We start from the raw sequence: 27,617 nt of genomic DNA on the forward strand, positions 1-27,617 counted from the left end.
TCCATACAGCATTAGGCCTCATGCACACGACCGTTGTGTGCACCCGTGGCCGTTGTTCAGTTTTCCATGATTTTCTGCAGACCCATTGACTTTCAATGGGTCCGTTGAAAACTCGGAAAATGCACCGTTTGTCATCCGCCTCCGTGATCCGTGTATCCTGTCTGTCAAAAAAATATGACCAGTCCTATTTTTGGGACGGACAACGGTTCACGGACCCATTCAAGTCAATGGGTCCGTGAAAAAACACGGATGCACACAAGATTGGCATCCATGTCCGTGATCCGTGGCCGTAGGTTACTTTCATACAGACGGATCCGAAGATCCGTCTGCATAAAAGCTTTTTCAGAGCTGTTTTCACTTCGTGAAAACTCAGATCCGACAGTATATTCTAACACAGAGGCGTTCCCATAATGATGGGGATGCTTCAAGTTAGAATATACTGCGAACTGCACCTGATCTCTTACAGGGGGCTGTGATCCACACAATTAACCTCCCAGGTGCCGCACCTGAAGGGGTTAATTGTGCGTATCATAGCCCCCTGTAATAGATCCGGGGCTGCCAGGCAGCAGGGGGCAAACCCCCCTCCCTCCCCAGTTTTAATTTCATTGGTGGCCAGTGCGGCCCCCCCGGCCCGCCCTCCCTCCCTTTATTGTATTATCATTAGTGGCCAGTGCGGCCCCCCCAGCCCCCCCTCCCTCTATTGTATTATCATTGGTGGCGAGTGTGTGCCCCCCCGGCCCCCCCTCCCTGCCTCTATTATATTATCATTGGTGGCCAGTGCGCCCCCCCGGCCCCCTCCCTCCCTCTATTGTATTATCATTGGTGGCGAGTGTGTGGCCCCCCCCTTCCTCCCTCTATTGTATTAATATCATTGGTGGCAAGTGTGCGGCCCCCCCGGCCCCCCCTCACTCCCTCTATTGTATTAATATAATTGGTGGCCAGTGTGCGGCCCCCTCCCTCCCTCTATTGTATTAATATCATTGGTGGCACAGTGTGCGGCCTCCCCTCTCCCCCCCCCCCCGATCATTGGTGGCAGTGAAGAGTTCCGTTCGGAGTCCCAGTTTAATCGCTGGGGCTCCGATCGGTAACCATGGCAACCAGGACGCTACTGCAGTCCTGGTTGCCATGGTTACTTAGCAATATTAGAAGCATCATACTTACCTGCTGCACTGTCTGTAACCGGCTGGGAGCTCCTCCTACTGGTAAGTGACAGATCATTAAGCAATGAGCCGCACAGACCTGTCACTTACCAGTAGGAGGAGCGCCCGGCCGGTCACAGACAGTGCAGCAGGTAAGTATGATGATTCTAATATTGCTAAGTAACCATGGCAACCATGACTGCAGTAGCGTCCTGGTTGCCATGGTTACCGATCGGATCCCAAGCGATTAAACTGGGACTCCGATCAGAACTCTTCACTGCCACCAATGATTGGGGGTGGGGAGAGGGGAGGCCGCACACTGTGCCACCAATGATATTAATACAATAGAGGGGGGGCCGGGGGGGGCACACACTGGCCACCAATGATAATACAATAGAGGTATGGGGGCTGGGGGAGGCGCACACTGGCCACCAATGATAATACAATAGAGGGAGGGAGGGGGGGCCAGGGGGGCCGCACACTGGCCACCAATGATAATACAGTAGAGGGAGGGAGGGGGGCCATGGGGGGCCGCACCCTGGCCACCTATGATAATACAATAGAGGGAGGGAGGGTGGGCGGGAGAGGCCGCACACTGGCCACCAATGATAATACAATAGAGGGAGGGGGGCCGCACACTGGCCACCAATGATAATACAATAGAGGGAGGGGGGGGCGGTGGCCAATGATATTCAAACTGGGGAGGGAGGGGGGTCTGGTTGGTGCCACTTAGCCTCAAGCCCAGCCCGGTGGTGTGCGATAATGGGCGAAATCTCATAGCACTTTGGGCCTAGCCGGTTTTATGCACATGCCTTGCCTGGCGCATGTGCTGACTTTGGTGGTGCAGGTGTTCCTGAAAAATTACCACGATATGTCAGATCTGCTGCAGAAAGTGCGGTCCATATGTGCGCACTTTTTGCGTTCTCACACTGCCGCTGATCGCCTATCTGCACTGCAGTATAACTTTGGCCTTCCCGCTTACCGCCTCATATGGGACATGCCCACAAGTTGGAACTCCACCTTGCACATGCTAGAGAGACCATGCGAGCAGCAGCAGACAATAGTGGAGTTTCAGCTGCAGAACACACAGGTGAGTTGCTCAGCGGAACAGCACCACTTCACCACCAAAGAGTGTGCCTCCATGCGGGACGTGTGCGCCGTGTTGCGCTGTTTCGAGTACTCCACCAACATGGCCAGTGCCGGTGACGCTGTCCTCAGTGTTACGATCCCACTTGTATGTCTATTTGAAAATAAACGCTTCGGGCGATTATAGAATACAATGTGCCAGAGGAGGAATAGGGATCATTTACACGGTTATCAGGTCAGTCATTCATAAGTGGCTCGGATGGTGGGTTCCTGCAACAGGGGAGGCCAGGTACACCATTGTAGCACAGTCCTGGACGATGAGGAGGAGGAGGATGATGAGAAGGAGAAACCGTGATCACAGCAGGGTGGCACACAAAGCAGCTCATGTGCATCACTGGAGCATGGCTGGGGGGATACAGAGGAAACAGACGATACACCTCCCGCAGAGGACAGCATGTCATTGCCTCTGGGCAGCCTGGCACACATGAGCGACTACATGCTGCAGTGCCTCCGCAACAACTGCCGAGTTGCCCACATTCTAACCAGTGCTGATTACTGGGTGACCACCCTGCTGGATCCCCGCTACAAGGACAACGTGCTGTCCTTAATTCCATCACTGGAGCATGATCGGAAAATGTGCGAGTACAAGCGCATGCTGGTAGACACGCTGCTGATGGCAATCCCACCTGACACCGGGGGTTCAGTGGAAGCACAAGGCGAAGACAGAGGAGGAAGCAGCTGGGGCACTGCCAGCACCTCAGAAGGGAGGGTTAGCATGGTCGAAATGTGGAAAAGCTTTGTCAGCACGCCACAACAACCAGCACCACCAGGTGATATGGAACATCTTAGCAGGAGGCAGCATTTCAGCAACATGGTGGAACAGTACATGTGCACACACCTACACGTACTGACTGATGGGTCTGTCCCATTCAACTTCTGGGTCTCCATATTGGGCATATTGCCTGAGCTTGCCCTTTACGCCTTGGAGGTGCTGGCCTACCCTGTGTCCAGTTTATTGTCTGATCGTGTTTTCAGCATGGCAGGGGGAGTGATCACAGAGAAGCACAGCCGCCAGTCCACAGAAATGTGAACAATCTCACGTTCATTAAAATGAACCAGGCATGGATCGCACAGGACATGTCCGTACCTTGTGCAAAATAGACAAGTATACCGCCGCACCCAGCCATTGTTATACTCCAGCTCACTTTATCTTTGCTTTTGTTTTTTTTTTATATTTCCCAATGTTTTGTGGTCTTCCCAAATAAAAAAATAAATTAAAAAAAATACAAATGTAATGTTGGCTACCTCCTCCTCCTCCACCACTGCTTCCACCTACGCCACCACATCCACTGCCTCCTCAACCTCCTATTCCACTTTGACCTCCACCTCCTAGTTCAAGATCATTATTTTTAACTTTTTTTTTATTCTATGTTATTTAAATTCATTTCCCTATCCACATTTGTTTGCAGGGCAATTGTCAGGCTAATAACCCTGTTTTGCTTCCTTTTGCAGCCCTCTAGCCCTTTCTATGACTTTTTTAGAGCCATTTTAGTACCCCAAAGTTTGGGTCCCCATTGACTTCAATAGGGTTCAGGGTCAAGTTCGGCCCCCGAACCCGAACGTTGTGGCGAAGTTCGGCCGAACCCTGCAAACCCGAACATACAGGTGTTCGCTCAACCCTAATTCAATATATAGAAGACGATTTAGGGTAAGAGTGTGGGATAAAGGTCATAAGAGCCGCCATTTTGTGTCAATACATGTGTGAGCTCATGTGAGCACATGTGAATACACCAAAAAAAGGGACCAAGACTGTGAGTATTATTATTTTTTTGATTTTATTATATATGTATTTTAAAACTTTATTAAATGCAATGATGTTACTGTGAGACAGATATATATATATATACAGTATATATATATTGTAACGGGGCAGCAGGTAAAGTGTTAAATGGCGTATATATTCCACCTAGGTTTCTCACCTATACATGGTGAGGGGCTCTGTTCCTAGCTCTGGAACAACTTACTCTGCAGCCACTTGAAAATGCAGCTGGGATGAGGCATACTTAAAAAGAGCCAGGCTGCATTATGTGGGAGAGAGACAAACAGGGTGGTTGCTCTGTGTGAGCAGAGGGTACAGGTGGCTGTTACTTTGTGTTATTTGGGACAGTCAGGTACTTTACTGTCTAGTTAGTTATTTTATTGTGAAGCAAAAAACAAATAGGACAAAATAACAGAAAAAGTCAATGTGTATAACTATTCTCCCCCTAAAGTCAATACTTTGTAGAGCCACCTTTTGCGGCAATCACAGCTCCAAGTCGCTTTGGATAAGTCTCTATGAGCTTGCCACATTTTACCACTGGGATTTTTGCCCATTCCTCCTTGCAAAATTGCTCCAGTTCCTTTAAGGTGGATGGTTTGCGCTTGTGAACATCAATCTTTAAGTCTGACCACAGATTTTCTATTGGTTTGAGATCTGGGCTTTGACTTGGCCATTTCAAAACATTTATATGTTTCCCCTTAAACCACTCAAGAGTTGTTTTAGCAGTGTGTTTGGGGTCATTGTCCTGCTGAAAGGTGAACCTCCGTCCTAGCCTCAAATCACACACAGAGTGTTACAGGTTTTACCCAAGAATATCCCTGTATTTAGCACCATCCATCTTTAACTCAACTCTGTCCAGTTTCCCAGTCCTGGCTGCTGAAAAAGATCCCCATAGTGCTGCCACCACTATGTTTCACTGTGGGGATGGTGTTCTTTGGGTGATGTGATGTGTTGGGTTTGCGCCACACCTAGCGTTTTCTTTGATGGCCGAAAAGTTCAATTTTAGTCTCATCAGACCAGATTATCTTTCTCCATACATTTTGGGAGTCTCCCACATGAATTTTTGCAAACTCACAACGTGCCTTATTGTTTTTAGCTGAAAGTAATGGCTTTCTTCTGGATACTCTGCTATAAAGCCCAACTCTATGGAGCGTACGGCTTATTGTCGTCCTATGTAAAGATACTCTAGTCCCTTCTGTGGAACTCTGCAGCTCCTCCAGGGTTACCTTAGGTCTCTGTGCTGCCTCTCTGATTAATGCCCTCCTTGCCCGGTCAGTGAGTTTTGGTGGGCGGCCGTCTCTTGGCAGGTTTGCTGTTGTGCCATGTTCTTCCCTTGGTTTTGATAGATTTGATGGTGCTCCTGGGGATCATAAAAGATTTAGATATTTTTTTATAACCTAACCCTGACTTATACGTCTCAACAACATTGTCCCTTACTTGTTTGGAGAGTTCCTTGGTCTTCATGGCAGTGTTTGGTTAGTGATGCCTCTTGCTTAGGTGTTGCAACCTCTGGGGCCTTTCAAAAAAGGTGTGTATATGTAATGACAGATCATGTGACACTTAGGCCCCTTTCACACGGGCGTCTTATTTTTGGCCCGGATAAAAGGCGGGTGCGTTGCGGGAAAATGCGCGAATTTTCCACGCGAGTGCAAAACATTGTAATGCGTTTTGCACTCGCGTGAGAAAAATCGCACATGTTTGGTACCCAAACCCAAACTTCTTCACAGAAGTTCGGGCTTGGGATTGATGTTCTGAAGATTGTATTATTTTCCCTTATAACATGGTTATAAGGGAAAATAATAGCATTCTGAATACAGAATGCATAGTATAATAGTGCTGGAGGGGTTAAAAAAAAATAAAAAAAATTAACTCACCTTCTCCTCTTGATCGCGTAGTTCCCGGTCTCTTTACTTCTTGAATGATGAGCTGTGGGCTAAATGATCTGTGGTGACGTCAGATCACATGCTCCAATCACATGGTCCATCACCGTGGTGATGGAGCATGTGATCTGACGTCACCACAGGTCCTTTAGCCCACAGCTCATCATTAAAGAAGTAAAGAGACCGGGAACTACGCGATCAAGAGGAGAAGGTGAGTTAACTTTTTACAATTTTTTTAACCCCTCCAGCACTATTAGACTAAGCATTCTGTATTCTGAATGCTATTATTTTCCCTTATGACCATGTTATAAGGGAAAATAATACAGTGAATAGACTGTCACCTAGAAACCGTGCGTGAAAATCTCACCGCATCTGCACTTGCTTGCGGATGCTATGCAATTTTCACGCACCCCATTCACTTCTATGAAGCCTGCGTCGCGTGAAAATCGCACAATATAGAGCATGCTGCGATTTTCACTCAACGCACATGTGATGCGTGAAAATCACCGCTCATGTGCACAGCCCCATAGTTTGGACACACCTTCTCATTCAAAGAGTTTTCTTTATTTTCATGACTCTGAAAATTGTAGATTCACACTGAAGGCATCAAAACTATGAATTAACCACTTCAGCCCCGCTAGCTAAAACCCCCTTAAAGGGGTTGTCCCACTTCATAAAATAGGTTTTATCTAATCTATTTACCCCCACACAACATATCTTCCTATCCATGTTATTATCCAAAAGCTACCTTTCATTCAAAAAATCATGTAAAGCGATTCCTTTGTTGTTTTCTGTATCCCATGGATACGGCCTCTTTCGTCCGGCCGCATCGCTGTGCCGCGCCTGCGCACAACAGCTGAACCAGTACTCGGGCCGCCTCTCCATTCTTACAAGTACGCGCACGCCCGCGCATGCGCAAATACAGCAGGCGGGTGCCGGAATCAAATAGCCGGCACCCGACCTCTATGACAGGGAGCGGGACCTTAGGGGTTAACTGCCGCTGATCGCAGCCCCCTATCATAGAGGTCGGGTGCCGGCTATTTCACTCCGGCACCCACCTCCTGCATTTGTATTAACATTGGTGGCGCAGTGCGCCCCCCCCCAGTATAATATACATTCAGTGCGGCCACCCCCCCCCAGTATAATATACATTCAGTGCGGCCACCCCCCCCCCCCAGTATAATATACATTCAGTGCGGCCACCCCCCCCCCCAGTATAATATACATTCAGTGCGGCCACCCCCCCCCCAGTATAATATACATTCAGTGCGCCCCCCCCCAGTATAATATACATTGGTGGCGCAGTGGGAAGTGCCAATGAGGGTTAAAAAAATAAATAAAAAATTAACTCACCTCCACCAATTGATCGCACAGCTGCCGGTCTCCTGTTCTATCTTCAGTACCTGTGGTGACGTCACTGAGCTAATCACATGGTCCATTACCATGGTGATGGATCATATGATGTACCATGTGATGACCACAGTGATGTCACCAAAGGTCCTTTCACAGGTCCTAAAGATAGAACAGGAGACCGGCAGCTGCGCAATCAATTGGAGGAGGTGAGTTAATTTTTTATTTATTTTTTTAACCCTCATTGGCACTTCCCACTGCGCCACCAATGTTTATTATACTGGGGGGGTCCGCACTGAATGTATATTATACTGGGGGGGGGGTGGCCGCACTGAATGTATATTATACTGGGGGGGGGGTGGCCGCACTGAATGTATATTATACTGGGGGGGGGGGTGGCCGCACTGAATGTATATTATACTGGGGGGGGGTGGCCGCACTGAATGTATATTATACTGGGGGGGGGGTGGCCGCACTGAATGTATATTATACTGGGGGGGGGTGGCCGCACTGAATGTATATTATACTGGGGGGGCGCACTAAATGTATATTATACTGGGGGGGGCCGCACTCAATGTTTATTATACTGGGGGGGGGCGGGACCTCACATACGGCTCCATGTGGATGACTCATACACATGAACGAGCACGCAGGGTGAGTCATGAGGAGGCGTGGCCTTCACTCAACTGCCTGAGAACCAGGAAGTTATCAGGACATCTACTGCTGATAAGATTAAAAAAGCAAAGTGGGACAACCCCTTTAATGACCAGGCCACTTTTTACACTTCTGCACTACACTACTTTCACCGTTTATCGCTCGGTCATGCAACTTACCACCCAAATGAATTTTACCTCCTTTTCTTCTCACTAATAGAGCTTTCATTTGGTGGTACCTTTATTGCTGCTGACATTTTTACTTTTTTTGTTATTAATCAAAATTTAACGATTTTTTTGGAAAAAAATGACATTTTTCACTTTCAGCTGTAAAATTTAGCAAAAAAAACGACATCCATATATAAATTTTTCACAAAATTTATTGTTCTACATGTCTTTGATAAAAGAAATATGTTTGGGCAAAAAAAAAATGGTTTGGGTAAAAGTTATAGCGTTTACAAACTATGGTACAAAAATGTGAATTTCCGCTTTTTGAAGCATCTCTGACTTTCTGAGCACCTGTCATGTTTCCTGAGGTTCTACAGTGCCCAGACAGTAGAAAAACCCCACAAATGACCCCATTTCGGAAAGTAGACACCCTAAGGTATTCGCTGATGGGCATAGTGAGTTCATAGAACTTTTTATTTTTTGTCACAAGTTAGCGGAAAATGATGATTTTATTTTAATTTATTTTTTTCTTACAAAGTCTCATATTCCACTAACTTGCGACAAAAAATAAAAAATTCTAGGAACTCGCCATGCCCCTCACGGAATACCTTGGGGTGTCTTCTTTCCAAAATGGGGTCACTTGTGGGGTAGTTATACTGCCCTGGCAATTTAGGGGCCCAAATGTGTGAGAAGTACTTTGCAATCAAAATGTGTAAAAAATGGCCTGCGAAATCCGAAAGGTGCACTTTGGAATATGTGCCCCTTTGCCCACCTTGGCTGCAAAAAAGTGTCACACATCTGGTATCGCCGTACTCAGGAGAAGTTGGGGAATGTGTTTTGGGGTGTCATTTTACATATACCCATGCTGGGTGAGATAAATATCTTGGTCAAATGCCAACTTTGTATAAAAAAATGGGAAAAGTTATCTTTTGCCAAGATATTTCTCTCACCCAGCATGGTTATATGTAAAATGACACCCCAAAACACATTCCCCAACTTCTCCTGAGTACGGCGATACCAGATGTGTGACACTTTTTTGCAGCCAAGGTGGGCAAAGGGGCACATATTCCAAAGTGCACCTTTCGGATTTCGCAGGCCATTTTTTACACATTTTGATTGCAAAGTACTTCTCACACATTTGGGCCCCTAAATTGCCAGGGCAGTATAACTACGCCACAAGTGACCCCATTTTGGAAAGGAGACACCCCAAGGTATTCCGTGAGAGGCATGGCGAGTTCCTAGAATTTTTTATTTTTTGTCGCAAGTTAGTGGAATATGAGACTTTGTAAGGTAAAAGAAAAAAAAAAGAAAAATCATCATTTTCCGCTAACTCGTGACAAAAAAGAAAAAATTCTAGGAACTCGCCGTGCCCCTCACGGAATACCTTGGGGTGTCTTCTTTCCAAAATGGGGTCACTTGTGGCGTAGTTATACTGCCCTGGCAATTTAGGGGCCCAAATGTGTGAGAAGTACCTTGCAATCAAAATCTGTAAAAAATGGCCTGTGAAATCCGAAACGTGCACTTTGGAATATGTGCCCCTTTGCCCACCTTGGCTGCAAAAAAGTGTCACACATCTGGTATCGCCGTACTCAGGAGAAGTTGGGGAATGTGTTTTGGGGTGTCATTTTACATATAACCATGCTGGGTGAGAGAAATATCTTGGCAAAAGATAACTTTTCCCATTTTTTTATACAAAGTTGGCATTTGACCAAGATATTTATCTCACCCAGCATGGGTATATGTAAAATGACACCCCAAAACACATTCCCCAACTTCTCCTGAGTACGGCGATACCAGATGTGTGACACTTTTTTGCAGCCTAGATGCGCAAAGGTGCCCAAATTCCTTTTAGGAGGGCATTTTTAGACATTTGGATCCCAGACTTCTTCTCACACTTTCGGGCCCCTAAAAAGCCAGGGCAGTATAAATACCCCACATGTGACCCCACTTTGGAAAGAAGACACCCCAAGGTATTCAATGAGGGGCATGGCGAGTTCATAGAATTTTTTTATTTTTTTTGCATAAGTTAGCGGAAATTGATTTTTTTAGTTTTTTTTCTCACAAAGTCTCACTTTCCACTAACTTAGGACAAAAATTTCAATCTTTCATGGACTCAATATGCCACTCACGGAATACCTTGGGGTGTCTGCTTTCCGAAATGGGGTCACATGTGGGGTATTTATACTGCCCTGGCTTTTTAGGGGCCCTAAAGCGTGAGAAGAAGTCTGGAATATAAATGTCTAAAAATGTTTACGCATTTGGATTCCGTGAGGGGTATGGTGAGTTCATGTGAGATTGTATTTTTGGACACAAGTTAGTGAAATATGAGACTTTGTAAGAAAAAACAAACAAAAAAATATATATATTTCCGCTAACTTGGGCCAAAAAAATGTCTGAATGGAGCCTTACAGGGGGTGATCAATGACAGGGGGGTGATCAATGACAGGAAGGTGATCACCCATATAGACTCCCTGATCACCCCCCCTGTCATTGATCACCCCCCTGGTAAGGCTCCATTCAGACGTCCGTATGATTTTTACGGATCCATGGATCGGATCCGCAAAACACATGCGGACGTCTGAATGGAGCCTTACAGGGGTGTGATCAATGACAGGGGGTGATCAGGGAGTGTATATGGGTGATAACCCCCCTGTCATTGATCACCCCCCTGTAAGGCTCCATTCAGACGTCCGTATGATTCTTACGGATCCATGGATACATGGATTGGATCCGCAAAACACATGCGGACGTCTGAATGGAGCCTTACAGGGGGGTGATCAATGACAGGGGGTGATCAGGGTGATCACCCCCCTGTCAATGATCACCCCCCCTGTAAGGCTCCATTCAGACGTCCGTATGATTTTTACGGATCCATGGATACATGGATCGGATCCGCAAAACACATGCGGACGTCTGAATGGATCCTTACAGGGGGGTGATCAATGACAGGGGGTTATCAGGGTGATCACCCCCCTGTCATTGATCACCCCCCCTGTAAGGCTCCATTCAGACGTCCGTATGATTTTTACGGATCCATGAATACATGGATCGGATCCGCGAAACACATGCGGACATCTGAATGTAGCCTTACAGGGGGGTGATCAGGGTGATCACCCCCCTGTCATTGATCACCCCCCCTGTAAGGCTCCATTCAGACGTCCGTATGATTTTTACGGATCCATGGATACATGGATCGGATCCGCAAAACACATGCGGACGTCTGAATGGAGCCTTACAGGGGGGTGATCAATGACAGGGGGTGATCAGGGAGTGTATATGGGTGATCACCCCCCTGTCATTGATCACCCCCCTGTAAGGCTCCATTCAGACGTCCGTATGATTTTTACGGATCCATGGATACATGGATCGGATCCGCAAAACACATGCGGACGTCTGAATGGAGCATTACAGGGGGGTGATCAATGACAGGGGGTGATCAATGACAGGGGGTGATCAGGGAGTGTATATGGGTGATCACCCGCCTGTCATTGATCACCCCCTTGTAAGGCTCCATTCAGACGTCCGCATGTGTTTTGCGGATCCGATCCATGTGTCCATGGATCCGTAAAAATCATACGGACGTCTGAATGGAGCCTTACAGGGGGGTGATCAATGACAGGGGGTGATCAGGGAGTGTATATGGGTGATCACCCCCCTGTCATTGATCACCCCCCTGTAAGGCTCCATTCAGACGTCCGTATGATTTTTACCGATACATGGATACATGGATCAGACCTGCAAAACACATGCGGACGTCTGAATGGAGCCTTACAGGGGGGTGATCAGGGAGTGTATATGGGTGATCACCCGCCTGTCATTGATCACCCCCCTGTAAGGCTCCATTCAGACGTCCGCATGTGTTTTGCGGATCTGATCCATGTATCCATGGATCCGTAAAAATCATACGGACGTCTGAACGGAGCCTGACAGGGGGGTGATCAATGACAGGGGGGTGATCAATGACAGGGGGGTGATCAGGGAGTTTATATGGGGTGATCATGGATGATCAGGAGTTAATAAGGGGTTAATAAGTGACGGGGGGGTGTAGTGTAGTGTGGTGTTTGGTGTGACTTTACTGACCTACCTGTGTCCTCTGGTGGTCGATCCTAACAAAAGGGACCACCAGAGGACCAGGTAGCAGGTATATTAGACGCTGTTATCAAAACAGCGTCTAATATACCTGTTAGGGGTTAAAAAAATCAGATCTCCAGCCTGCCAGCGAGCGATCGCCGCTGGCAGGCTGGAGATCCACTCGCTTACCTTCCGTTCCTGTGAGCGCGCGCGCCTGTGTGCGCGCGTTCACAGGAAATCCCCCCCCTCGCGAGATGACGCATATATGCGTGACTCTGCGCAGGGCCGCCGCCTCCGGACCGCACATCTGCGTTAGGCGGTCCGGAGGCGGTTAACACATGTGGAATTATATACATAACAAAAAAAGTGTAAAACAACTGAAAATATGTCATATTCTAGGTTCTTCAAAGTAGCCACCTTTTGCTTTGATTACTGCTTTGCAGCACTCTTGGCATTCTCTTGATGAGCTTCAAGAGGTAGTCACCTAAAATGGTCTTCCAACAGTCTTGAAGGAGTTCCGAGAGTTGCTTAGCACTTGTTGGCCCTTTTGCCTTCACTCTGCGGTCCAGCTCACCCCAAACCATCTCGATTGGGTTCAGGTCTGGTGACTGTGGAGGCTGGGTCATCTGGCGAAGCACCCCATCACTCTCCTTCATGGTCAAATAGCCCTTACACAGCCTGGAGGTGTGTTTAGGGTCATTGTCCTGTTGAAAAATAAATGATGGTCCAACTAAACGCAAACCGGATAAAATAGCATGCCGCTGCAAGATGCTGTGGTAGCCATGCTGGTTCAGTATGCCTTCACTTTTGAATAAATCCCCAACAGTGTCACCAGCAAAGTACCCCCACACCATCACACCTCCTCTTCCGTGCTTCAGGGTGGGAACCAGGCATGTAGAATCCATCCGTTCACCTTTTCTGCGTCGCACAAAGACGCGGTGGTTGGTTTTTGTGACTGCACTTGGGGACACTTTCAAAGTTTTCCCAATTTTTCGGTCTGACTGACCTTCATTTCTTAAAGTAATGATGGCCACTCGTTTTTCCTTACTTAGCTGCTTTTTTCTTGCCATAATACAAATTCTAACAGTCTATTCAGTAGGACTATCAGCTGTGTATCCACCTGACTTCTCCACAACGCAACTGATGATCTCAACCCCATTTATAAGGCAAGAAATCCCACTTATTAAACCTGACAGGGCACACCTGTGAAGTGAAAACCATTTCAGGTGACTACCTCTTGAAGTTCATCAAGAGAATGCCAAGAGTGTGCAAAGCAGTAATCAAAGCAAAAAGTGGCTACTTTGAAGAACCTAGAATATGACATATTTTCAGTTGTTTCACACTTTTTTGTTATGTATATAATTCCACATGTGTTAATTCATAGTTTTGATGTCTTCTGTGTTAATCTACAATTTTCATAGTCATGAAAATAAAGAAAACTCATTGAATGAGAAGGTGTGTCCAAACTTTTGGTCTGTACTGTATATATATATATATATATATATATATATATATATATATTTGAAAAAAGGTTTACCCCTTTAACCACTTCCCGACCGGCCATTTACTATAAATGTCCTTGGGCAGTCGTTTTATCTCTGAATGGACGTTCTGGAAAAATGACACCTAACAGCTTTTTTGTGACTTCACCTCCCAAAAATGAGATAAAAAGCAACCAGAAAGCCAAATGTACCCCAAAATGGTGCCAATAAAAACTTTAACTTGTTTGACACAAAATAAGTCCTCCCGCAGCTCATTCAACAAAAAATTAAAGAGTTATTGCTCTTAAAAACCATGACAGAAAATTCCATGTAAGAAAATCCATATGCCGATCCTTCCCTTCTGAGCCCTGGCGTATCCCCAAATAACAGTTTACTACCACAATTCCGGTGTTACTGTATTCAGGAGAAAGTGGGTATCAAATTGGCGGGGGGTATTCTATTGTTATCTTTTGTGAAAAAGAAAGTTCGGGTCTAAAGCACAATTTTGTAAAAGAATAAATACATTTATTTTTTATTTTCACACCCAAGTATTAAAAATTCTATAAAACACATGTTGAGTGAAGTGCTCGCTACACCCCTTAAAAATTCCTTGAGTTGTGTAGTTTACAAAATATGGTCACTTTTTGTTTGGTTACCTCAGGGCCTCTTGAAATGCAACATGATGCCCAAAGACCATTCCAGCAAAATCTGCCCTTCAAAAACTATATGGCAAGCCTTGCCTTCTGTGCCCTGTTGTGTGCCCAAACAGCAGTATACAACCACATATGGGGTGTTTCTGCAAACTGCAGAATCAAGGCAATACATATTGAGGTTTGTTTTTTTGTTAACCCATGATGTGTTCCAGGAAAAAAAAATATTAAAACGGAAAATCTACCCAAAAAGTGACATTTAGAAATTTCACCTCTATTTTGCTTTAATTCCTATGAAATACCTAAACATTTCTAAAACCAGTTTTGAATAGTTTGAGGGGTGTCATTTCTAAAATGGGGTCATTTATGGGTTGGTTCTTTTATGTAAGCCCCACAAAGTGAGTTCAGAACTGAACTGGTCCTTAAAAAGTGGGTTTTGAAAATGTTCTTAAAAATTTTAAGAATTGCTTCTAAAATTCTAAGCCTTCTAACATCCTAAAAAAAATGACATTTACAAAATGATGTCAACATAAAGTAGACATATGGGGAATGTTAATTAATAAATATTGTATGAGATATCACTTTATGTTTTGAAAGCAGAGAAATAAAAATTTAGAAAAATGTGAATTTTTCAAAATTTGGGTAAATTTGTGATTTTTTAATAAATAAAGGTGAATATATTGACTCAAATGTATGACTATCATGCAGTACAATATGTCATGAGAAAACAGTTTCAGAATGGCTTGGATAAGTAAAAGTGTTCCAAAGTTATTACCACGTAAAGTGACACATGTCAGATTTGCAAATTTAGGCCTGGTCAGGAAGGGGGTAAATGGCCCGGTCTGGAAGTGGTTAAGGAAAGAATGGCAAGACATTTTAAATTGTCTTTTTCAATGACCTTCCATTGTGTTTGTGATGATATCACACTGTGACATGGCATCACATTTCAAATTTAGAACTGTAGATTGTACTTAGCTCTTTAAAGTGAGCAAAATAAGTGTTGGTGAGAACCAAAGGGACCAAACACCCAGCACACAGAATGCAATCCTTTAATCTAGGAACTGGTGAGAATTTTTGTCAACTTGACACCACTGAAGAAGGCATTTTACATTTCTCATAAAGGTGTTTTCTTTAATGTTCCTTTCAGTATCTTAAAGCTATTTTTCAGCAGAGCAAAATGAGCTAATTATTAAATTACAGTCATTTTAATCATTTTTTTTCTATTTCCCTTCAGTTGTACACAGATCATGATAACGGAGAAGGAAATTTAAAGTATATTTTATCTGGAGATGGAGCTGGGAGTGTTTTTATCATAGATGAAAATACTGGGGACATCCAAGCTGCAAAGAGATTGGATAGAGAAGAAAAATCAACTTATGTTCTTCGAGCAAAAGCAATAGACAAAAGAACAGGAAGACAAGTTGAACCAGAATCTGAGTTTATAATTAAGATTCATGATATCAATGATAATGAACCAAAGTTTAACCAAGATGTTTATATTGCAACTGTTCCTGAAATGTCAGAAGTTGGTAAGTAAAATTAAGATTTTATTTATCCTATATTACACTTAATGGATAGGTTGAGAATAAATATTATCAGGCTGATAATTCAGAAATTTACATTAGCGGGATGTACAGCACGTAATAGCATCACATACTATGTAACTATATGCAACATTTTGATACATATGCTGCAAGTGAGTTGGGATGTGACAAAATCAAACATTTCTTGATCAAGAGGGCAAAGAAACAAGGTTTGGATTTATTTCCTTTTGACACCCTCCCTGTAATCGGACAAATACTGTACTTGAATCATTGTACACTGATAATACCTGCAACCTTGTATATTGTTTCTCTACCCATGCTTTCTTCCATTTCCTTTTCTACTGGCAACACATTTCATAAATACGAGCCATATGTGATTACCCTTAAACACTGCATTTAGTGAACTTTTGTATCCAACACAAGTGAACAAAGCCAGAGGCAAAATTTGGGTAAAATGTTGTTTGTTTAAGATGTTTAGCAAACATCAAATGATCACAGTTTTACCCATAGTGGATTGTGAATGAAATTGCCCAATATGCACTTTGCTTTAACAATGTATAGCCTAAATTCTTGGTTTATCAGTAAATGTCTTGTGAAAAGTGTAAGTTCCACAAGGCAGCCAGGGCAGCTGGTGAGGTTGTCCTTGGGAAAACAAAACAAGTTACCTACACATTATGCACCCATATGAGTGCTATTGGGATTTCCTGAGATAAAACATGTACTTGTAGGATGGATGAAAAAATTAGAGGTTCATACATGTTCATCCCCATACAGATTCATTGCTCGCCAGCAGCCCTTCTCTGTTTACACAGATTAATTTTGCCAGGGGATGTTGATTTTATGTGCCTCGTAAAAGATGCGATCAACTGATGAAAGAACCCTTGCTCATTTGTTGAGTGATAGTTAGTGGTGCTTGTTCCCAAAAATTGCCTGATCTTTGGCCCATGTAAAAGATCCTTAATGTAGAGGAGTTTACAGCATTAAACAAACAAAAAAAGCTAACTTTTTTCTATTTGGGTTGCTATGACAACATGGTGGACGACTTGATGTACAGATAGGCAAGGGCACTGAAGTGGTGGGTGTTGCAAATCCCTCTAAATTGCTTTACTGCTGTGAACAGACTGTACTGTTGTTGATGAGCACCCCTAAATACCTGGATTACTACACATATATGTGCAGTTGTTATTTCTTTCTACATGTGAATAAAGGATGTAAATTCTACAAGGAAAGTTAGTTCTTCTTAAAATATAAATGACCTGTAAGTGGGCTCACACAATGCTTTTCAGTCTTGCCATTCTACAACTCTATAAACACCACATTAAGTCATCTTAGTTTCCCAGGGTACTGGCATAGTCATTGTGTTATTGGTGCTCAACTTGCTTTGGCTGGTGTAATTGCAGATACTGCTCAGGAATGTATGTGCTGGAAACAGCCACACCACTTTAGACACCCCCTACTAAGCTAAATTAAATATCATCTAGCTAGGTTTTTGGTTGTGGAGAAGCAAAAATAAGGGGAAATCAGCTATGTGGGTTCTGCTTTCATGGGTGCAGCACTATAAAACAGTATAGATACCTGTACAAATAAACCTGGTGTCCACTGTCTCCGCTTTTCTGGTCTGAAGACTGTATGGTACTTTCACAAGTCAGAAATATAATTTTATGATAGATAGATAGATATCCAATTCAGTGAATTTTAAAAAATATCTGAATTAATTCTACGTGACCTGAAAATTGGTATGTGACACTCCTGGGACTTTTATTTTACATCTTTCTGTTATCTCTTTTTTATACTTATATCTTATTATTTTTTTTACTCTTTCTCTCCTCCCCTTTAAACTCAAGGAATGCATTGACAGCAATAGAAAATAATGTCACAGTGACACTGACATACATAGCTATGGGTAAACGCATGGTTGATGGTGTTAAAAAAATGTGTGTTTAAAAACACATTGCACCGTCACATGTGTTTTGCTTTTTCATATTAGAAATCTTCCAAATATTGTCACTTATTGGGGGAACACACACTGTGTTATAGGAGAAGAATGGCAGCAGTACAGTGTGATGTGCAGAGGGTTGGGTTATAGTGGCATGTGGTTGCAATAGTAGCGGCAGCAGTAGCAGCACAGCATGGAACATACAAGGCAGTAGATGTGTGTGTGGCTGTCTTTGGGTCATAGTAATAGTAGTGGCAGCAGTATAGAAGTAATTGTAGTGGCAGTAAAGATAATGGAAGTACCAGAAGCCAGGAGTAGTAGTAGCGGCAGCAGCAGCCATACTGCATGGAACATGATAGTAGACAGTAGTGTTGAGCGAATTGAAGTATCTAAAGTGTACTTCTATCCAAATTTTCTCATGCTTTATAGTAACAAACCATTGTCCCCAATAATGGCAGTAAAAAAAAAAATATAAATCAGTTTGAAGAGGCAGTTGCAACCATCTTGCTTGAAGATCCTGCATAAAGTATCTTGTGCTGTGACTTATGACATCACCACACTGGCCAACGTGATGACGTCTTCACTCACCACATGAGATTTTGAGCTGGATCTTCAGGCAGGATGGCCTCTACACACTAAAATGGATTAGGTAAGTATGAATTATATTTTTTTATATTATTATTACTATTGACCCCTGAAAAGCCTTGGCGGTGTAATTGGTCATGAAGCAAACATTTTTGTAAAAGTTAGTGAAACAGTCAAATCAAATTTTTAAGAGCTTCTCTCATCTCTATTAGACAGATAGATAGAGGCAGTGGCATGATCGGTCACCATCATGGCAAATCTATTTATTGGCCTCAGGCGGAGGTGTGTAGTAATCTTCACAGATCCATGCCTGATTCATTTTCATTTTGACAAAAAGGATGTTTTGTACACTGGAAGAGGAGGATAATTTTGCCCATATCTGTGTGACAACACCTGCTGTACAAGACAGTTGAAAGAAAACAAACTGGGCCAGTTCTGGCCACTGTTCTAATGCCTCCTGAGAAGTCCATGGGGTCAGGGAACAGGGTACGTGCTGGGGAAAGGCCATAGTCTTTTAGAAAATGAGACAATTTGAAGCATTTAAAATGAATACAATTTTGATGAAAGAGTGAAACTGTGCCACTCTGGATACCTGGCCAAAAGTCCAATAGGGTGGAATATGGAAAAAACTGCAAGTGACGACATTGGGGAGAATTTAGTTTTAGAAAGGATGTGCTGCCCATTGCCGTATTGCGGACCGCATTTGCAGATCTGCAAAACACGTGCACTGTTCAGTGGCCATTCCGCATCACGGATGCGGACCCATTCATTTCAGTGGGTCCACAAACCTGGAGAAGCAGAACGGTGTTGAACGGAACAACAAAACGGAACACTATGGAAGCACTACGGAGTGCTTTCTGGGGTTCCGTTCCGTGCTTCTGCACTGCAAAAATATAGAACTTGCTCTATCTTTTTGCGGAACAGAAGGATAGTGCACCTATTCAGGTGAATGGGTCTGCGATCCCCAAAGCATGGGCACGGGCTTCACCCATTTGTGTGAACAAGCCGTTAGATTGTCTAGCCTAGATTTATTCCACCTAAAAGTTGGCTCAGTTTTATATAAAAATGTTCAAAAATTTTGGTACAGGTTTGGAGCACGCACATGCACATTTAGGCCATGCGTTTTTTTTCCTGCTAAGCCATGCAGTTGCCTTGTGAGGTATAAAAAGTCTAGAAAAATACCTGAATGCAGTGTAAAGCGTTTTGGCACAAATTGCACAATTTTCAATAGTAAATCTGCCGCATTACCTCACAGCAAAAAATGGCAGCATGAAATTGACATATTTCCCACTTTAGCATCTTAGTTTTTTTTTTATGAATTATCGCTTTTTTGTTGTCATATGCAACTGTTTTATATGTGTAATATAATACATTGTAAAATGGTAGAATAAAAACAAAATAAATAAATGTAATGCATTTAATAAGGCAGTGCACTACAGTGTTGGCAAATGTTTAAACATTTACAATCATTGCTTACATTCTGCATGAATTCTTCTTACTTTGACAACTGCAGAAAGATTCATTTCACAACTGCCCCAAAACTAAATGAAGTATTACACAGTTCTGGCATCCATTGTCACATTGATCTATGTTGCATATCTTATTATGTCAATGCATTAAATTGTGCTGGGAAAAAAAAATGCCTAATGTAATTGCTTGAAGAAAATATGGCTCATAAATTAATACAGCAGAAATAAATTAAACAATTCAATTTAACTAGAGATAGTGTTTAAGCTGATAAACATGATATTTTGTTATATGTCATATGCACATTTTACTGCTTTCGTTAATGATTAACTTTCCTTCAACAGTCTTTGGTAAAGTAACAGTGACTATAAATTACTTTTGAAGTTTTTAGAATTGACAACAAGGCTGTAAAAGTACCTGTGAAATATGTGATAATATTCTTCTTTTTTTTTATTTTTTATTATAGCTATATTACCTATACAGACAATTATAAAACTGCCCACATTAAAGTAGTGGAAAAAAGTTTCATGAAAATATATTTCAAGTTGTAGTTTCTTTCCTTTATCATCAATAATACCAGTACCTTCATTCTTTGTAATAAGCTGGACACAAACACATTCATAAAAAGGTCACTACAATGTAAAAATTGCTGCCTAAGTCCACCTTTATATGGTTTTACAGATTTGGCTTGTATTTAGCATCATCATTTGTAAAAAAAAAAAAAAATTGGAATGGGCCAAAAACACAAAAATAAAAATAAATTTCCTTAAGGATCCTCCAAATTTTCACTTGCCAAAATAACCATATGTTGTTTTCTCTTTGGCCACATGATTTTTTCCCCATGTTTTTTGTGGCATGTTTTGGGTGGTTTGTTTTGTTTTTTCAAACAGTGTGTTTCCCCACTAATGTGTTTTTTTTATGATTCTTTTTTTCCATGTTTGAAGGTGTAAAAAAAAAAAAAAATCAAGAACTACAGCATGCTGCTTCTTTTTATAAAGAAAGACAAAAACACTACCTAATCAACAAAAACGTAATTAGCAAAAAAAGCATTTGTGTGATGTTTCACATTTTCCACAGACCTTCAGCTAACATGGAGCAGGCAGTTTTTTACAGCAAAAAAAATAAAAAATGTAAAAAGAAAAACTAAATGGAACAAAGCCCCCCAAAAAAGCTTTTCAGGACCCCTCTATTACCAAATATGTCTCTGATTTCACATGTAAGTATACTGAGGTATTTTTCCATGAAAAAGAGAAGTGCCCAGTTCCATTGGTCACCATTAGAGATGAGCAAATTTTTCAAAAATTCGATTTGCCGGTTCACCTAATTTTTCAGGAAAAATTTGGTTTGATCCAAATAAATTTTGGGCGAATTACATTATAAAACGGCTATTTCCTGGCTGCTGAGAGCCTTTATAGTGGTGTAAAACCCTGTGCTTTGTAGTAACGTGCATAGGGAGCCTGCTTTGGTAGTAAAATATTACAGTCAGTATGACATGGAGATGACAGGCGTTGCTTCACTTATTTTGGCGGTCACTGGGCCAAAACTGACCAAATAAATCAAGTATCAATTACAGGTAGATGTTAGAGTCAAGAAGAAGCGGACTCCTTTTACACCCTCATCAGCTGATTCCACATAGATGTCTACAGAACCTGTTCTATTAAATGCTTATACAAGAAGAGCCCCCAACAGAGTGGAGAGGGTGTCAGCAGTAAGTTAGTGTTGACTCGCTGATTAATTTTCCCCATTCTCTGATCCGTCAGAACATTTACCCATAAAAAATATATCCTGTCTGTGGAGCCTTCACTCGGTCAGCATTTGCTCAATAATCCATCAGTATTGATAAAGGCAAAAAACAAACAAAAACGGAGTGAATCTAAAACAGAGATGACACGTGAATGGAATATTTGCATGTCTTCCGTGTTTTCTACCCACTCCTGCTTTTGGCTACCAAATCATAAGCCAATTCTGATAGAACCATACAGGCCTTACAGCTGCTACACAGACAGTATCTGTTGTGTGTCTAATTTTTCCCTTCCTTCTGACAGATCAGTCATGAAGTGGGGAGGGTGGAAATAGCATGAGAAGTCCACAAAGTGGACCTATGATATAGTGGTGAGTTGAAAGCTGTTTTCGCTAATATTTTTCCCAATATCTGGGCCTGACACACAGACGCTATTGCGGCACAGATGTGACAATTCACTGCAGAGACCGTTTATAGGAAAATTATGGAAAAAATATATTTGTTGTCAGTAATATTTTTCCCAACATCTAGCCCTGACACACAGAAGCTATTACATCACAGATGTGACAATTCACTGCAGGAACCGTTTATAGGAAAAATGTGGATAAATGATGGAAACAAATAAAAAAATTTCACTAATATTTTTCCCAATATCTGGGCCTGACACAAACACACGCTATTGCAGCACAGATGTGACAATTCACTGCAGTGACCGTTTATAAGTAAAAATTATGGATAAATTATGGAAAAAATATATTTGTTGTCAGTAATATTTTTCCCAATATCTGGCCCTGATACACAGACGCTATTGCAGCACAGATGTGACAATTCACTGCAGAGACCGTTTATAGGAAAAATGTGAATAAATTATGGAAAATATAATTATTTTCAAAAAATATTCTTCCTATCTCTGCCCCTGACACACAGAATGTATTGCTGAACAGAAGTCACAAGTCACTGCAGACACTATAAAAAAAGAATCACAAAGTATGGAGAAAAAAAATTGAAGACTACTTTGCAAGATTAAATTGCTGCCACCACGCACAATAGTCCTTAAAAGGACTTTTGGGTCTTTAAAACATTTTAAAATTGAATAAATTGCGATAACAATCTCCCTACACTATCTGTACCTTCATAAGTTCTCCTTAATTCGCAATGACCGAACCTGCGTCATCGGGTGCTATAGAGTACCGCCATGTGCTGATCATAGAGATGCTCGAGCCGTACAGGTATTCGGCCAAGTATGCTTGCTCAACACTACTACTGGTGTGATATACCAGTTGCCCCCCAAAAAAGTGATTGAAGCAGGGGTGTTATATAGAGATGGCCTTGCGGTTCGCCCGGCAGTCGTTTCGCTGCAAACTTTGCGTGTTCGCGATTTGCTGAACATGCGAACATATGGAGAAATTTGCGCACACCATATTCTTTTACATTGTGAAGAACTTTGACCCATGACACATCCATCAGGTGGTACAGGACAGCCAATTGAGACATTTCAGAACATGGACATACCCCCTACCTTATAAATAAACCTAATCTGGCCGCCATTTTACATTCAGTGCTTTGGCAGTGTAGGGAGTGGTTGCTGTGTGGAGCAGGGACAGGCTGTTAGAGACACCAAACACTAGCTAATAGGGCCACAAAAGTAATTTTAAGCACTAGTATAGGTGTGCCATCGATATGTGTGATACACAGAGGGGTGCAATATACTTATAATATACTTTTATAATGAGTCAAAAACAGATAGACCTATATAGTGATTACCTGGAAGTCAGGGGCCTAGGGGCTAGGGGGTTACTAGGGCCATTTTTATATAGGGTAAGGTTTCGGGCGAGGTCGCTTTTATCAGGGCGGGTGGTCTGTGGTTAGGCTATCAGGGCCAGAATAGCACCCCCCTGTAGGGCAATATCAGGGACAGTTCTTTGCCCACCCTGTCCTTCAATACCACATCATCATCTAGCCCAGGGATGGATGTTTTTTTGCTTTTCCTCCTGGATTTATCGATGTGCACTGGAACCCCCCGGATTGTGGTAGGACATATGGTTTCTGATTTGGAGCCACCGAGCACTTGTTATTGCCTACCACATCTATGCTTTTTGGTTAACTTTAATAATTTAATATATTTTCATTTTGAGAAATATCTTTTCCATTCACACGTCAGCAAAATGGGTCCGCATCTGTTCCGCAATTTTGCGGAACGGGTGCAGACCCATTCATTTTCAATGGGGCCGGAATGTGCTGTCCGCATTTGCGGATCCACATCTGCATTTGTGGATCCACATCCGCATTTGCGGATCCACACTTCCGCATCTCTGCTTCTGTTTTCCGCCAAAATATAGAACATATCGTATTCTTGTCCGCAATTGCAGACAAGATTAGGCATTTTCCATTATAGTGCAGCGAACTTGCGGTTTGCAAGCATTTGATCGTGTGCGTGCGATCGCGGCAGATGTTCGTCCATCACTAGTGTTATATACAAATAATATACTTTCTAAATAGTGCATTTGGGTAGTGCAGCATTTGTTTGCGATTTTGCTGAGTTACCGCAGCTACACAAAGTGACAAACGCTATTGGAAAAGATCATTTCTATTGGTGTGATATACCAGTTGCCCCCCAAAAAAGTGATTGAAGCAGGGATGCTATATACCAATTATATACTTTCGATATAGTTCATTTAGGTAGTGCAGCATTTGTTTGCTGTATTGCTGCGCTATTTCAGCTACAGAGAGTGACAAGCGCTATTGGAACAAATAATTTCTACTGGTGTGATATACCAGTTGCCCCCCAAAAAAAGTGATTGAAGCAGGGGTGTGATATACCAATAATATACTTTTATATAGTTCATTTAGGTAGTAAAGCATTTTTTGCGGTTTTGCTGCGTTACTTCAGCTACAGAGAGTGACAAATGCTATTGGAGCAAATAATTTCTACTGGTGTGATATACCAGTTGCCTACCCAAAAAACTGATTGAGGCAGGGGTGTGATATACCTTCTTCCACAAATACTGCTCTTCTATAGGGACTTTTTTCACAGGTTCATTTTGAAAATGACAGGCAGAGGAAGAGGCAAGCTATTCCGCAGGGGTGGTAGGGGTCGGGCAGGTGCACCAGGCCGGAGCCTAAGTGGGAAGTTGCAGAAGGTGCGTGCAATTACGTCAAAGGACGCACCAGACTTGGTTGAGTGGCTTACTCAGCCTTCTGCTTCTGCACCCCAAAGACACCACCACACCATATCCCCTCCACTCGAGTCAGAGGAATTATTTTCCCATCCTTTCCAAGACTTAACCGATGCGCAGCCATTCTTGGCATTGGATCAGGAAGATGAGGTATCAACGGTCGCCATTCAGCAGTCTGACGACAATACCCAGAACAGCTCAAGGAGGGTGGTCCCCGCTATTGCTGATGTTGCTGCATTACGCTTTTGCGGCCGCTGGCAGAGGAATTTCCACTGACAGAGAAACAGTTGTGGGTACCAATTCTACAGCACATGCAAGTAGAAGGCGGTTTGAAGATGTGATGGTCACTTCAGATATGATATCATTCTTGCAGCCAACCCATCAACAGCCGCCCTCCGGATCCAGCCTCAGGGAACACCTAGACCGACAGGTGTCCGACTACATTGTGTTAACGTCCGATGTGGATGCTCTGAGAAGCAAGGAACCCCTGGACTACTGGGTGTGCAGGCTTTACCTGTGGCCAGAAATGCACAATTTGCTATGGAACTCTTGGCTTGCCCCTCGTCCAGTGTCCTGGCCGAAAAGACATTCAGCGCAGGAGGGGGGATCGTGACCGATAAGTGCACTCACCTAGCTCACGACAGTGTTGACTACCTCACATTTCTAAAAATGAATAAGGCATGGATCTTGGAGGAATTCAACACATGTGACTAGTCGACCACGTTTAATTGAATTTCCTCATGACAGCCAACAAATATCCACCACCACCCAGAACAAATAATGGTCCCTGTCTTAGGTAAATACAGAGGCATAAAAGGACTTTTCTGTCCGGTGCCTAATGTTTTGGGCCTCTGAGGAATTCAACACCTGTGGCGACCACGTGTTTCAACTGTTATCATTAGGGGGATTTTGTTTTTAATCCAATTTTATATTTTTAGTTCTTTTAACCATATGTATTTGACCTATATTTGTACTGGTCTTTAGTCAAATTGATATCCATTGACTGTCTAATTGACCTCCAGCCACATAATCACTTGATCTTTTCTGTACGGTGAAAGCATCATTTTTGGGGCCTGTTATACACTGGCCTACAGTAAAATTGATATCCAATGACCGTGAAATCTACCTCCAGCTGCATACTTACTTGTTATTTTATGTATGCGGAATGCATTTGGTTCTAAGAGACCCATCCTGACATGTCAGTTTGAAGATTCCCTGGATGAATCAGAACTTTGTGCTATTTTTACACCATTGGATAGTTATTTTATTGGATCCACTTTCTTCATACTCAATTGAGATATCAGGATCACCATGACCACGTGATACATCACATGACCAGCCAGTACTTCCTGCCGACACATCACGTGACAAGCCAGCATTCTCTACCTTCGTTTGGTGTGGCTTTTGTTTTGGCCCGAAACAGCAGGACGTACTGCTTACTTATTATGAGGACGGTATTTCAATCTGAAGACCTCGGGACAGGTAACAAGTGGTGCTGGACTTACACAGCTGTGGGACGCCTCGGCGTGTGGGTTATCAGTACCTCATCACATTTACCAAACTTTATTTGGATTTAACTATTGCTGTGGGTCCCTTTGACTGGCAGTTTTTTTCAGTATCTACAGTATCTGTGCATATTCATGGTGTTTCATATGCATCAGCCCGTTTGAAGTTGTATTAACTTTATTCATCGTTCCCAAGGCGTTTATTCTTTTAGGAAATACGCTCACAAGCACTTTATATAGAGTACATCCCCAACTGGAGTCTCGTTATCCGGGTTTTTATTTTTGTTTTCAGTTTTTTATTGAATTGCATTCTGATGTTTATTAAATGTTTTTTATTAATGATTTTGGTTTCATATGCCCGTATGCGAGTGCTCGGACTATACTATACTTTTTATACTTGCTCTTTTATGTACACTGAATGCATAATTTCTGGGGCCTGTAGCGCACTGGCCTGCTTTAAAATTGATATCCAATGACCGTGTAATCTACCTCTAGCCATATACTTACTTGTTCTTTTATGTATGTTGAATGCATCATTTTTGGGGCCTGTAGTCCACTGGCCTGCTGTAAAATTTATATTCAATGACCGTGTAATATAACTCCAGCCTCATACTTGCTTGTTCTTTTATGTATGCTGAATGCATAATTTTTGGGGCCTGTAGTCCACTGGCCTGCTGTAAAATTGACATCCAATGACCATGTAATCTACCTCCAGCCACGTACCTACTTGTTCTTTTCTGTACGGTAAATTAATAATTGTTGGGGCCTCGGAGGAATTCAACACCAGTGACGACCACATGTGATTGAATTTCAACTATTATCATTATTATTATTTTTTTTTTAAAGAGGGGGGTTTTCATTAGCCATGCTTTTAATCCAATTTGATATTTTTTGTTCTTTTAAACAGATGTATTTGACCTGTATGTGTACTGGCCTGCAATATAATTGATATCCATTGACCGTGTAATATACCTCCGGCCACATAATCACTTGATCTTTTCTGTCCGGTGAATGCCTAATGTTTGGGGCCTGTAGTCCAGTGACCAACAGTAAAATCTTTAGCCATTGACCGCATAATATACCAAGATCCACATAAAATAAATTCTGATTATGTCAAGTGAATGGCAAATTTTTAAGGCCAGTACTCATGTGGCCTAAACTTAAAAAAAATTAGGCTCCAACAGGGCACATTTCAGAGAATTTCCCTTTAAGATGCATAAAAATGTCCCCTGATTAAGAATTTTTGTCATTGATCCCCCTCTAGCATGTCACTGTCTATGTTGTGGGACTTTTTGTGCACTTCTACTAAGTATTTGGTGGCTGCAAATATGAGCTGAAGGTTTTTCAGGTTCTCCTGCCATTAAAG

The 27,617-nt window shown here is 42.7% G+C and overlaps 1 protein-coding gene across 1 annotated transcript in view; it reads left to right on the forward strand.

Moving 5' to 3' along the window:
• LOC122935258 (cadherin-9-like) overlaps positions 1–27,617 on the forward strand; it is a 115,179-nt gene that overhangs the window by 17,880 nt on the left and 69,682 nt on the right. The window contains exon 2 of the mRNA XM_044291019.1: positions 15,532–15,826. Coding sequence (XP_044146954.1) covers positions 15,532–15,826 — 295 coding nt within the window. The remainder of the gene's footprint in view (positions 1–15,531; positions 15,827–27,617) is intronic.

This window comes from Bufo gargarizans, chromosome 4 (genome assembly GCF_014858855.1).
Source record: "Bufo gargarizans isolate SCDJY-AF-19 chromosome 4, ASM1485885v1, whole genome shotgun sequence".
Taxonomy (NCBI): domain Eukaryota; kingdom Metazoa; phylum Chordata; class Amphibia; order Anura; family Bufonidae; genus Bufo; species Bufo gargarizans.